This window comes from Sebastes fasciatus, chromosome 8, assembly GCF_043250625.1.
Source record: "Sebastes fasciatus isolate fSebFas1 chromosome 8, fSebFas1.pri, whole genome shotgun sequence".
Taxonomy (NCBI): Eukaryota; Metazoa; Chordata; class Actinopteri; order Perciformes; family Sebastidae; genus Sebastes; species Sebastes fasciatus.
This window is the reverse complement of record NC_133802.1, coordinates 26,216,079-26,231,075: the sequence shown is the minus strand read 5'-3', so window position 1 is coordinate 26,231,075 and position 14,997 is coordinate 26,216,079. Positions and strand designations below refer to the sequence as shown.

At 41.5% G+C, this 14,997-nt stretch overlaps 1 protein-coding gene across 2 annotated transcripts in view; it reads left to right on the top strand.

Annotated features, from left to right (window-relative positions):
• mtcl2 (microtubule crosslinking factor 2) overlaps positions 1-14,997 on the top strand; it is a 107,967-nt gene that overhangs the window by 21,663 nt on the left and 71,307 nt on the right. For both annotated transcript variants that reach the window (XM_074644673.1, XM_074644672.1), the window contains exon 4: positions 2,562-2,711. In XM_074644673.1, coding sequence (XP_074500774.1) covers positions 2,562-2,711 — 150 coding nt within the window. The remainder of the gene's footprint in view (positions 1-2,561; positions 2,712-14,997) is intronic.

Below are 14,997 nucleotides of genomic sequence, written 5' to 3'. Positions count from 1 at the left end.
TCATCAGATACTAAAGACCTCCTCCCACTAGATTAAATCAGTGTTGAGGTTAATGGAGGCTAAGTACATTTATGAGCTATTGAGTGATTGATTTAACACAGGCCTTTTTCTCTAAAACTGGATATATCCTTTTACTCAGCTCCCGGTGGGAATCATTAAAGTTTCATTTCATCAAATCTAATGCATTTTAGAATAAAAGCCCTCATAGTGAGTTTCAATGGAGCAGTCATTTTGAAGTTTAAATTGACATTTATTAAAGCAAATTACCTCTTTTTTTTCTGCACTTTTTTTTTATCCTTTTTATATTCATGTTTTTTTTGATAACCAAAAAATGCCTTGAGGGAATTTCATTACATCTGGCACAAACATTAACTTGTACTCAAGGATAAACTGATTAGATTTTGGTGGTCAAAGGTCACTATGACCTCAAAAAACACGTTATGGACCATGACTCAAGAATTCATATGCTAATTATAACAATTTCACACAAATGTCCAATCGGCTTAGGTGATGTAGCGATGCCATTTTGGAAAGACATGGATGTAAACTGCAACTTGACTGGTTAGCGGAGGGATACTACCGTGAGGCGGTAATTATAGTTTATTGTTGCTTTTTGTTTCCTGTTGTGCTGTTTTCATATCAGACACCAGGGAGTTGACTTTGTCCCAGTTTGACATTAGGAACTTTTAATGAATAAATCCCCTCGGGGGGGGGGGAGACAATTAGACGTTCATAAGATCACATTATGTGTAAAAGATCACTTCCTGCCAGGGTGGCGTTAATTATCTTTTTGGCTTTATTAGATTAAAAGGATGAAAAGTCCTTGTTGATAGAGATGACACACTGTGTAGACTCAGTTAAAATAACCAGCATTTAACTGGTCCCCGTTTGCACTGGCGGCGTTCCTAGAACATATCTGATGCTTGAAAATGAAATGAAATAGAGCCAAAGCTCCATCTCTTTTACCTGAACAGAGATTAGTAACATGAATAGTAATCTTCCAAGCAAAATCCCCTGATGACAGTTTCAAGGTTATTGTAGTCGGCTCTGGCAGATTAAGATCTGGTTGCTGAAAATCACTCACAACTCCACCTTATCTACTTTATTTTGGGGGAAATATACAGACAGACTGACAGACAGACAGACAGACAGACAGACAGACAGACAGACAGACTGACAGACTGACAGACAGACAGACAGACAGACAGACAGACAGACAGACAGACAGACAGACAGACAGACAGACAGACAGACAGACAGACTGACTGACTTAAATAAACAGTATATATAATAGTGCAATGGGCAGGTAGCAGCAGGTCATATAAATAATAAAAGAGAGCACATTTTACAAAATAAGAAGTGCTCCCTGATGCAGTCATTCTGAGTTCAAAGACTTCTTATAAATGTTCCGGCTGACCCTTTGGACCCTAAATCGATGACCAGACGGGAGCAGCTCAAACTCTGAGTGTAGTGGATGTGAGGTATATGTAGTTATATGTTTAGCCTTCCTGTGTACAGCGCTGTCAAATATATTGCAGAGTTGTTTCTGTCACTTGCCAATCATCTGCCCTGCAATACTAACAATCATGGAGAGTTGTTTTTCCTCTTTGCACTGAAGTTGCCGTACCATGTCAAGGTTATAGTAGTCAACTCTGGCAAATTAAGATTTGGTTTTGGAAAATCACCCACAACTCCACCTTATGTACTTTATTTTGGGGGAAATATGAGTCACATGTGTTTTTTTGTGAATAGTGTTTCAGTTTAGGCCAGTGTTTGCAAGAGTGGTTTTTTTTTTCATTTATTAAGTATGTCTTTTTGTGTTTTTTATGCAGCTATTCCTTTAATTAAATTTTTTTTTTGTATTTTTGACATTCCAACTTACTACATAGTACCTAAAACAAAAGATTAAAGGAATACTTCACCCTTAAAATGACCATTTGTATTATTATGTAATTATTCACCCCGTGTTACCTTGAATTTTTGAAAAAAACTTAGTTTTTCTTGCATGCCTCCACGGTGAACAGAGAATCCAAAAACAGAATAAATCGTTGATGAATTGAAGTAAATAGAGGCCAGGTTTAACGACAGCAAAACTATATCAAAACTTCCGTTTACAAACTCTCAAACAACTCGTGCGGTAAAATCCAAGTCTAATTTATTCAGTTGTATGCTCACTACTTACCAAACACATGCATCTTTGCTAAAACCTTACTATTTCACTTCTGCCACTACCGTCTTTGACGAAAATGCATGTATTTCGGAGGTACTGAGCATATGACTGAATAAATGCATGCAAGTTTTCTTCAAGATTTCAAGGTAACACGCAGTGAGTACTTGATATACAAATGGTCATTTTGTGAGTGAAGTATTCCTCTTAAACCCACTTACATTTGAATATGTGAAACCAAATAAAATATTCTCTCATTAGTTTCTATTTGCTCACATGCTGTATGTAAAGCGTTTTGCAGGATATACATTTTTTCATCCACGCAGTTGACACGAATGATTGTAAGTCACACTGAACTAAATGTTCCTCCATCCCTCCCTCTTTACCCTCTCAGGTGGCAAAGGACGTGTCCATCCGTCTCCACAGCCAGCTGGACAGCGTGGAAAAGAAGAGGAGTCGTCTGGAGCAGGAGAACGAGGAGCTGAGGGTCCGACTGCAGGACCTGGAGGTCGCCAAACAGGTCCTGCAGCAGGAGATTGACAAGGTAGGATCTAAATCTCATAACTGTGCTGTGTGGAGCCGGGAGAGGCCATACTGGGTTCAGCAGGGCTGTTTGTGAGCATGGCTGTTAATAAATGTGTGAATTATTTGATGTGGCTGGAAGGCTGCTTCTCTTGATGCAGAGGTGGTTGGTACAGTATCTTGTTTTTGAGGATTTAGGGAGTTTCCCAGTGTCCCAGTTAGCTGTCATATTCCTCACAATAACAGCATTTAGTTGTGTTGTCTTAGCAGCAGTAGCCAACGTCTAATTCACTGCTGTGCTGTTCAGTAAACTCTTTTTTTATGGCGAAGATTGCTATGGTCTAACTTCAGATGAAAGTGTCTACTTTAGTTTTGGACCAACCTGGAAATTTCAGCTAAACACTGAGGTTGAGGCAGATCCTTTTTTAGCCCGTCGTCCTTTTGGCCTTTTGAAGAAAACAATGTTTACTGTGCTCAGTTTGCCTGTGAGCCTCAAGAGAGCTCGTCTCTGCTCTCATCTAGTGTTGACTTCATTTCTGCCACTCTGCTGCCACTCCAGGGACTTTTTTGTTTTACCAAGTGTAGCCAATAATGCACTGCAATGAAAAGGGAGAATACGATTTGATGTCAGGGCCAGCTGAAGCGAAAATAAACAAAACGGAGTTGGCGTTGCACTCCTTTTGAAAGGAAAGGAAATAAAAATACAGTGATGTTGTTCACAGTCTTGAGTTCAGCAAGGTTGACCTCTCCGCTATCTCATCTGAGTGAAAAGTATAAAAGAAAAAGTATGAAACGAGGCCCCATCTTTCCACCCTTTTCTCTCTCTCTCTCTTGCTTCTGCTCATAGTCTCTTTCCCTCAGTGTCTGATGGGCTGATGCTCATGGCCTTGGCCCAGGACCAGGTCCCTGATGTGGGTCAGGGTTGGATGGATGGCTGGCTCGCCTGGCAGGAGATCTGGGTCTGTCTGCTCCGGTCTGGCTGGACTGTGTGTTCTCTAGAAACAATTGCCAGTTCACTGTTTGTGGATGGATGGGAAGATGGCTGGGAGGGACACTCAATGTGTCCCGATTAGAGCTGCACGATATGTGGTTTTCGAAATTGTGACGTGAGCATGAGCAATAGTCACATCGTAGGACGTGCGATGACGTCGAATTAACTCAAACACGTCATGCTCCTACTTTTTTGCTGCATAATACAAAAGGAAAACTCACATGGTTCTCATTTTTCATGACCAATCAAGTGTTTCCCATTAATCGCCTAGGCCCGCCACAGTTTCATAATGAAGCGTGTATACTTTTACACTTCTCAATGGGTGGGATCCGCGTCTGCCTGTGGTATTAAACTCGGCGAGTGAGTAAATAGGCAGTTTATTTGCCTAAGCTACAGTGACTGGTTACTTTGTTGACTTTCCTGTTCATTAATGATTGTAAATTGGAGTGTGAGGCAGATTGGTGAAAATTAAATTCATCATTGAATATTCTTTCCAACTGTCACCTATAGTCATGAGCTTTTGGGTAGTGACCGAATTAATGACATTGCAGCTACTTCACTTCCTCCTTCAACCACGCGGCTCTTTTAATGAGTGTTTAATAATTGATGCATTAACCTCAATGTTGTACTTCATGGTTTAAATTCTCCAGTGAAGCCTGCAAATGACAACAAAAAGCAGTGCAGACTCTCAGTGTAACAGATTACACAGACATGACTATTTTGGTACAAACGTATACCTGCCAGTGTGGTAGATCTTTTGAGAATTACTCGCCAAACGGAAAATCTACCCGCATTTGGCGCTTGGCGGTGTTCATTGCTAGTGAATCAGAGCTATAGCGAATTCTGAACACATTGCCGTTGCTGTTGGGATTTAAACTGCTGAATGAAATGAAGTGCAATCGTTAACGTGCGCTTGCTGTTAGCAGTAGATGCAACAGAATTTTAAGCTTGATGGTGCTTTGATGTTTCTTAACAAAATGCTCTTTGGGAGTTGCAGCTGACTTCTCTTCTTAAGTTTTTACATATCTGGGCTTTCTTTGACTTTTTAATCAAAGAAGCAGATATTTTCTATCACAGTTGCTCATCTTTTGTAGCTACTGATGATTCAGTGTCAATCCAAGCCTTGAATCACTCTCTCTGTTGACTGACCACATAACTGACCAGCATAGTTTCATAAGCTGTGTTTGGGTCTGTTGTGTTGAGTTACGCTAACCCTTCAGTGAAGGGGATTCTTCACATAGCTGATACGATTCAGAGAACCGTGTTTGCGCGTGTGTGCTCATCCACACAGGAATGTCTCACTCATCTGTGTCTCATCTTTGATCGTACAGCATGAACATTAGGATTCAAGTACGGCCCGGAGAGAAAAGAAAAACATGGATGGAGACACGATAATGAAATATGTGTTAAATACACAAACAAACAAAAAGGCAGAGAGACAGAAGAGCACACAGACAATGAGGGCTTTGGTGATTCACAGGTGTAAAGGAGGTGTATGAATTATTGATTGTGTCCTGGTGGCGGCTGCAGGCTTCAGTCTGAACTGATATCGATATTCTTTACAAAGCAGAGCTATGCGGCGTACGGCTAGACCTTTATTCTGCTGCTGCAGGCTGTCGATACTTTACTGGGAACTGGAGAGGGATCACTTTCTGCAAACCTAACGATCTTAATGCTTTATGCACAAAAACTGAAAGAGAAACCGCTCCAATAATCTCAATTAGAAACTATGCTATACATAGCAGCTATGTTTTATCTACAGATGAACTGATTTTGATCAGTCTTTTTTTGCCCTTGTAAATGCCGGTATGACCGGGCAGCCTAGTAGCACGAATTAAACAGAAATATACATTTTACCAAATAGTGTCTATTAAGTGATCAACAAAAAAGAAGCATCCTTGTATACAAAACATGGTTAGCTCGGAATTATAACACTGTGTGTGTACAGGAGGCATAGCGTGAGCAGCACGTTAGCACCACACTACGAGCAACACAGCATCAGGATACAAGTCATTTTCAATGGAAGCTGGTGACACGACGCTACAAACTGACGCCAATCACTCGTCACTGCGTGATGGGCATGACGTGCTACATCAACGAGTGCTTGAGCAACACTTCAACGCATAGTCGCCGACAACGTAGCTGGTTCACGCTGGTTATTTTGTTGCTTTTGTCGCTCGTAATGTGAATGAAGCATTAGTCTACAGCAACGTAATTGTCTCAGATTTGAACACACGGATGTTTTTTTATGTTGTATGTATGCAGTGTTAGACATCTGTGGAGCTATGTGTTGGTATATTAACATATTTTCTGCATGAGTATTTCTATATTTAGGACACTGTGACCAAAACACACATAAATTCCCACAAACACACACACACACACACAATACACACACATCTGAATTGTTTACCACCCTGTGGGTAAAGAGACAATCAACGCAATTAAGTGGAACAAGGAGAAGGGAGGTGTTCCCTCTGTCCTTAATTTTCTCTGTCCTATTCTCCTTTTCTCCCATCCCTCCCTCACAGACCAAATCCTCCTCCTCCTCCCTCCCTCCCTCCATCCCTCTCTCCCTATTTATTATCACCTTCTCTCCTGCTGCTCCCACAGAGACCCAGAGGAATGCTGATGCAGGGATTTCTTTATCCCGTCTCCCTCCTCTCTTTCAAATCTCCCCTCTGCCCATCTCCTCCTCCTCCTCCTCTTCCTATCCTCCCCCTCTCATCGCCCTCTCCCTCCTCCGAACCAAAGCCTTCACTCCCTCTCTCTCTCCATTTTCTCTCCCCCCTCCTCCTCCTTCCTCCTCTCGTCTCTATCTTCTCCTCTGCTGCAGTCCTCTCCAAAACCATCGATCCATTCCAGCTGTTTGACCTTTGAAGGAGGCAAGGTCAGATGTGATGAAGGGAGGGGCGAATGGTTAGAGTTACAGAGGGATGCAATAGGAAGTGTGGAAGGAGGGAGAGAAATGGTTCCTTTGTAGAAATGGAGGGGAGAGGTTTTGTCATCTGAAGGTGAGGCTCGGGGGAGGGATTGATTGAAGGGATGGAGGAAGAAGGGATGGTGAGGGAGATGATGCAGCTTGAACAGTTTGATGTTCAAGGGGTTTGAAGGATAGAATTGGAGGTTGAAGTTTTATACATAAAAAAAATAAATAAAAGAATAACATTTGCAGACAGAACAAACAAAAGAGTAAACTGGTTTGTGGATCTGCAGGTTTTTGTTCTGTTTGGTTGCTGCTGTTTCTGCTCTCTCTTGGTTGTGGTTTGAATCACGGCGTGTACGAGTGTAAACAGACAAAGCATCGCTGAATTGTTTGTGTCTTTTTGTGTAACCCCGGTGTGACTGTGCTGTTGTACGCGTCTCTTTGTCTCATGACTGAATATGCGATGGATAGAAGGAGGAATGGTGGGGCAAAGAGGAGAATAAAGAGGGCCAGGGGACATGTGTGCTATTGAGGTGATCATAAGCAAAATGAATGAAGGACTTTGACCTTTAAAGGATGAATGGATGGATGGATGGATATACACTCAATGTGTTCCAGCTGCCCGTTGACCTCTGCCCCTTTGTATACGTTTTTGTTTTGCTCACTCTCTACAATCATTCAGTCCTGTTTAAATCTATAGCTAACACAGGATATGCATAAGAAGTAGGGGTATTAAAATCCATCGATCTGGATCGATATATCTATTGAATAATCACCGATCCAATATCATCGATGCAAAGTGAAAACATCACTACACATCATCTTTAAGATGCACTTTTATTTTGAAATTCCCATGTCACATCTGTTTAACCATTTCTGTCCTCATTCTTAAACGTCCAAACAGTGCTAGCGCGCTTCGGTTATGGATTCCGCGAGGACGGGCGTACGGACATGAACTGACGTGGAATCATGACGAGGAAACGAGCGGCGTTAGTGAGCCGTGCTAGCGGCGTAACGTTAGCGTGTGTGTGTCAGCCACTCTGGAGAAACATCGTTAATATTTGATCTCAATACCCAAACAAATACCCCCCTCCAGATTTGTCCTGCACGAGCATGAACGCATCCTGTTGCTAATTGGCTGGAATACTGTGTACTGTACTGTGATACCAGCATGAGTCCTGGTGCTCCTTTGTTCATATAGACTGCAGTAGAAGTTGACCAAAAGAGCTTGTGTTCCAGCTGTGGCCACATCGCCTCAAGGTGACTAAACACAATGGAGTAATTGAGAGATGGAGAGATTAAAAGAAGGAGAGGTAGACCGATGGAGGGATACAAAGCTGGATGGTTGGTTGGTTGAACTTGAAGTATTCCACTTACATAGAGAGAGAACAGGAGGAATTAACAGAGAACAAAAGACACGGAAAAGAGAAGGAAGTAAATTATACAGTATGGGACTGAGAGAGAGAAAAGAGAAGTAGTGGAGAGGGGGACTGTACCATGTGGGGTCTTCGTAGGAGGGCTGGCAGTCGAGGAGATAAAAGCCTTAATTGGAAAAAAAAATCAGTGACTTGAGAGCGAAGAGAAAAATGCAGCATGTCACTCACTAATTCTCTTTTCTCGTTCTTTTATTTCATTGTCTTTTTTCTTTTTTCTCTCCGCTCTGCATGTGTGTAATTCCCATGTTTCCCTTGAAGGTCATTCAAGAGGTTTCTTTCTCTTTTTTTCTGTGTGTGTTTGATAGCATGGTGATTTAGAGTTAGTCCACTGAGGATGATAAGGTCACTGTGTCTGCTTGGGCACATATACATATATAAAATGGACACGTTTATGCTCTCTTTCTCTCTGCCGTTCACACAAAACTTCCCATAATGCACCTACATACTTGACTTTATGACGTTGTCAGAAACGTGGATATCTTAAGAGAGCTGGATGTGGTGCGGCGGCCAACCCTCTCGCCACAAATGACCGTTGATATTGGACGATCCCACAAAACCCCGTTAACGTCCAATGCCAACAATTTTAAAAGTTGCTTCTCTCTACAATATGTGGTCACGGCGATGATATAGTTAAGGTTTGGGAAAGATTGTGGTCACTTCTTCCCCCAGAGTCTATAAAAAAAGCTGTTTTATGTGTGTGACCTCATCTCAAGTCTAATGGACAAGAAAACCGACACTAATGTGCATGTCGTCGTTGTCCAAAGAAAACTCTAGATAAACTGAAGGAGAAAGTGTTACCTTGTGGGGTGATGAAATTGTCCTACTTCTTGAGGCTAAATGAACCATTTAAAATCCATTACATCGTCACAAAGCTGAAGAAAGCCTGAATAAATGGGCGCCGTGTTGGAGTTGCTTTCATCGATACATAAACTCTTCCACCTCAGTTGCAACACATTCTCACTCCCAACTCGTCAAATACCGCCGCGTAGTCAGTGCCCCTTGGCATCGGAGACCGACCGGTACCCCTCTTGCGTTACTTTAAGACGGACCAGGGATGGTGTGTCAATATACGCTCATTATATGCACGGTGTCCTTTCAAAACAAACTTCTGTTTTCACAGGAAGTTAGGTAACACACAACCACTCGTCGTATCAGTAGCGTGTACACTATTTTTTGCTAAAGGGTGGAGCCTGGAGGATACAAGGGCTTCTCAATGCTCTCTCTCTTTCTCTCTCTCTCTCTCTCTCTCTCTCTCTCTCTCTCTCTCTCTCTCTCTCTCTCTCTCTCTCTCTCTCTCTCTCTCTCTCTCTCTCTCTCTCGTACAGTATTCCCCAGTTACTGCTGAAGGAAACTGTTCCCTGTTATTTCTGACTTTCAGGAAGTGCTGCCTATTGTTTGTAGTGACTTGAGGGATGTGGGGCAAGGGTAGCCGGAGACTTTGCAGTGTGCATTAGTTAGCGTGTTTGTGTGTGTGTTCTTTTCTTTCTGAAAGCTGAGACAGGGCGTTCACTCACATGCAGGTTAGCCTGCAGGGGGGTGTTAATGTCCGTGCCTACATCGAGCTCTTATGTTTATTCCTGCGTGCATGTGTGCAACATTTGCAGCATGGGTGGATTTTATGTACATGCAAACGTGACGTCCTTCAGCACAGCAGCAGAGTAGAGGAGAGAGAAAGAGTCCGAGAGGGATTCAGGGTTAATGGAAGGTCAGCTGAGCTGTAAAGTTAGTGTGACAATTTGAGGGTAAAACCAGGGTGTTTATATTTAAGGCCTCAATTAACCCGTTATAACCCCAGTTATTTACAAGCTCAGCATATTCACAGGATAGGTTAGACTGCCAAAAGTACATCAATCTAATTCAACGGGTGAACAAATCTAATTAAAGAAATGGTAGCAATGAAATGGTAGTTCTTTTCATTACTGATTAATCCGTCAATTAATCTTTTAATCACTTAGAAAATAGTGACAAAAATGCCATTTATTGTTTCTCCAAGCCCACGGTGATGTCTTCCTTTTACTTGTTTTGTCCGACCAACAGTCCAAAACCAAAAGATTCTCAATTTACTGCCATAGATGACAAAGAAAAGCAAGAAAAGAAGCTGAAGCTAGAAAATATTTGGCTTTTTATTTGAAATCAATTAATCGATTATCAAAATAGTTGCAAAATAATTTTCTTCATGCCCTTAACAAATTAATTCTTGTAAGTAATTTATTTCTTATACTTCCTATTCACATATTTATACATGTAATGCGCAAGGATGCTCCAGAGAAAAAAAAGGAGTATTGCTGTCAGTTATACTAAAAAAAAAAAATAAATGCTGTCAATGCCAGAATGAGATCATAAATTTTACTTTTTGAAAAAGGTAACCTGAAACACGGGCAGGTATTGTGGGAATGTTACAGCATCTCTCAGGAGTTAAATAAAGTATTTCCCCAGATGTTGCCGACTGCTCCGATGCTGTCAAAACTATCACGGTGATGTAATTCAGCCAAACAGCAAAGTATCAATCATTCAATGGCCAAATCCCCTTTCCCATCCATATCTACTTTTTGCGCAGCACACAGGTCATGACACCCGTGTTATTTCCCCCGCCGTCAATCTCAGGCCAACAAAGAAAGCGGTGTGTCCTCTGTAGGGACACAAGTGGCGTTAAATGGGTCAGAGCATCAAAGCAGCTAGGCTTTAAACTTGGCTTTATCAGCTTTTATCTGGGTCAGAGTGATTGATTAGAGTGAAGAAGGTCTTAGAAGAAGAGAGAGGGAAATCAGCCAAATAACATCCCACACCACACCAGAGACTGGGTGATGTGTGCCTTAGAGAAGAAGAAGTCAGTCGGGTGGAGAAGAGTTTTCATTACAGCTGCAAAAATCTGAAAAGTGCATGGTGTAATTTGATTATTACAGCACATGTAACCGAACAGATTGAGCAAGATATGGAGAGAAGCTAACCGTAGAAAGATAAGAGAGAGATGCTGGGACGGAACAAGAGACGGGGGAGATGTAGTAGAGATTGATAGAGGGAGAACTGATCAAAGAAAAAAATGTTGGGTGTGAGGATTAGCTAGGAAAGCGTAGAGACGGAACAGGAGAGAGATTGAGAGTAAAGGGGAGTGATACGGAGAAAACGATAGATACAGGGAAGACTAAGATGAGTGACGGATGAAGAATGCAAAGAGCTAAAGAGGAGGAATAGATTTAGAGAGAGAGTGACAGATAGAAAGTGATATATTGAAAGAAAAACAGAGTAAGATGGCAGGAAAGAAGACGAGATGATGAGATTGGAAGAGCTTGTGGACAGAAGTATGGAAAAGACGAGAGAACAAGAGATAGACATACAACAGGAGAAGAAGAATGTAGAAGAAAACAAATGTCAGGGGAAAGAAAGAAGAGGGAAGTCAGGGGAAGACAAAGGGAATCTTGCCGGTAGCATTTCTGGGTCGAATGGAGCTTCTCTGGTGCCAGTGAGACAGGTCACACACACAAAGTTGTGTGCTTGTACTCGATCATATGGTACTCACATATAGTGTGATGTATAGGAGAGCAGAGAGTCCTTTGGGGAAGTCAAGGCCTTACTGTATAGTCACACATGCATGCACAGAGGGAGAGAGAGAGCAGTACAAGGGCAAACCAAAGAATATTGCATCACTGCTTTACATCAAACAAAGCACACAGACATCTATAGCTGCTGTTCTGGACACTGAATACCGACTGACGAATGAAACATTTAAAATTGGAAAAAGCAATAATAACATTGCTAAACAGTCAGCATAAATATAACAATTGACAAAGACACATTTTAAAATGTTGTCAGCTTAACAGAGACATCCTCTGAGAGTTGTTTCAAGTATTTTGTCCACAGGGTAGACTAGATATTAGGGGTGGGAATCACCAGAGCCCCAACGATACGATATTATTGCGATTTCAAACATTGTTGAATATGCTGACTATTGCGATATGTTGCGATTTATTATCTTTTTTTAACTGCAAATATTGCAGTTTGTCAACATCTGTTTTATCACTCCGTTCATCTCAGAGTTGTCATTCCCATATCTTGAGGTCAGATGTCAAGGGACCCCTTTGAAAATGGCCATGTCAGTTTTTCTTTGCCAAAATTTAGCGTTACTTTGGAGCGTTATTTAGCGTTCTTCCTGACAAGCATGACAAGGTTGGTACCAATTGATTATACATTTTCTAGTTTCATATGATGCCAGCATCTTCACTCTACCTTCAAAACTGTGCACGCTACAACCTCTGGAAAACAGAATAGTTAAGAGGTTAATAGTTGTAATAAAATATCGATACTTGACGTCCGTGTAGCGATACAATATTGCCACGCAAAATATCGTGATACTGTTGATTTTTTCCTCCCACCCCTACTAGATATTAGAAACAGTCAGTACAATGCAATGCAATGCAATGCAGCTCAAAAGCACAACAAACTACACCCTCCAAATAAAGCTGACAAATACTGTCTATACCTTGACGAAGTTAGGATTTACTGCAGGACTATTGTATTCGACTACATTAGTTTCAACTCCAATCAGTGTTGTTTTTGGCTTCAGCAGGCAGATGTTTTTCAATGTAAAACCTTAAAAACCCGCTGTACACTACTTGCTCAGCACCAAACGGCCGACACAAACGGTTAGCGAATAGCAGGTGAACACAGTGAGACACTTAGCCGCTAAGGAGACAGAAATTTCCCTCAGGGTTTTGGTGGAGAACTAAAGGAAGAGTGAATATTGAACTTGACATTCATCAGGAAAACACGACTCTAAATGAATGCTAATGTTGCTCCGTAATTGCTGAATGTGTAAATAAGCAACTAGTAGCATTTAAGGTGGCTACAGAGATGATTAAGTTAAATTAGAGCACAGGTCTAATAGAATTGTACATTTAGTAATTCTTTAGTATGTAAAAACATCTTTGGCGATTAAGCTTTTTTGCTTGAGAGCAAAATTGAGGGGCACATAAGCTGTGCATTCGAAAACACGATTAAGATTAATGGTTTAAGCAGTTCTTGGTTAAGCTTATGGAAAAATCTGCATCATGGTTAAAAGAAACCAACATTAACTTTTCGGAGATGGGAAATGAAGTGAAAGTGAAAGTCTTTGGTGTCAAAGTCACACACTTTGTATTCCCATCCACCACCTCTGACCTCCATGCCCTGACTTCTAGCTGCTGTAATAACGACATCACACTATTTTCCTTCTGAATATACACGCAGGTCATTTGGAGCTGTCCTAACAAACAGCCAACGCTGCTGTTTTTCTGTACAGGACATTCTCAACCCAACACAAAGCGCAGGAAGAAACAAAAAACACACTTTCATATCATTTCCCCGCCATCGAAATATATTTGCTATTCGTTCTCTACAGTCACTCACGAGCCCAGAAGAAGAACAGAGTTAACACAACGCCTCTTTGACATGATGATGCTTTTATACACAGATGATTGGCATTGTGTTCACCTCTGCTTCATGTTCGCTCTCCTGACTGCCAATATTTTTGTTCAATTTTTCAACAGTTGAGCATCTTTTAGGGGCCTGGAGGGGATGCAGAGGTAATTTCATGCCTCAGTAGCTGGAACATGAGTGTGTCTTCCATGCCCCATGTACTGAAGGGCCGTGAACTTTTTGAGTCACTGATGGGAGACACTGTGAAGTGACTGGGGAGTAATAACACTGTAAAAACACAAGAGGGAAGGGAAAGAAGAGAGGATGAGGGGGTACGAAGAAGGAGGGAGGATGGATAAATGGATTTGGAGACGAAGGGACGAATGTGTAGACACCATTCAGTGATTGAAACCCCGTAGGGAGAACACAAACAGCACTTTTTCTTTTGTCAAGATGATGTCTTCACATTGCTTGTTGTAGTCCAAAACCCAGAGATATTCAATATCTTCACTTTTGAGCTTGAATGTGAGAATGGTTGGCATTTTTGATAAATAGATGGCTTCAATGAATACATTTACTGTCAAAATTGTTAGAATTAACAGATTGGGTACGGATGAATGGAAGGGTGTGCTGATAGTTTGGAGGCAGTTTTTTTTTCTGCTCAGCAATAAGAACAGAAAAAGAGAGAGAAACAGGTTAAGGATGGATGTGCTCGCAGTCATAAAAAGTTGTTTTCTGACCCGTAGGCCTACTTCTGATTGGCTGAGTGCCATTAAAAGCTGTAGTAAAATACCTGATAAAAGCTCACCTTTGCCTTCAGGACACTTTATTTGAGTGCTAACGCATTACCAGAAAATGACTCCTAACAGCAGCTGCAAGGCTCTTATCGGATGTAAACCTCATCTCTCTGAAAATGTCATCTCGTTAAGAGCTGAGAGGAACGCCGCTCGTAGGTTGACCTCCGAAGTACAGATCTGCAGAAGTTCCCCAACTCTCCGAGAAGCTTCCTGTTGTCATCTGTTGATTTCATCGAGTGATTCAGATTCAACTTCATTATAACGTTGCAGTCGCTCAAGGACACGAGCACGGTGTTGGAAAATGTCAAACGTAATTGCTCCTACATTTTCTCTGCAGCAGGTGGAATATTGAAAGCTGAATATATGTACACCCACAGGAGCAAGTGTAGGTGTGTAGACCATTTTACAGCTGACGTCATGATTACGTCACGGTGTTAGCTGGAGGCAACACGAAGGAAAAACTGGAGGCAAACACTAGCAGTGGGCTAAAGTTACACATCTAAAGTGTCATCTTGCTGTGTTGTTTGGTGCCAGAATCAAGATATTGCGTACATTTGAGATGATAAACTGTGATTCAAACTACAAGCTACTGCAGCCATGAGCCATTGGCTGCGGTTAGTAGAAGGCTATTCTGCCTCCACTTAATGCTTCTGCCACAAAATACTTCATCATGTTTACTAACAGAAAAGTGGTCTATAGTCTGTTATAGTAGTTAGATAGTTGATTTCCATATTGATATTACGGCAAAGATTCTTTCTTTGGTCTCC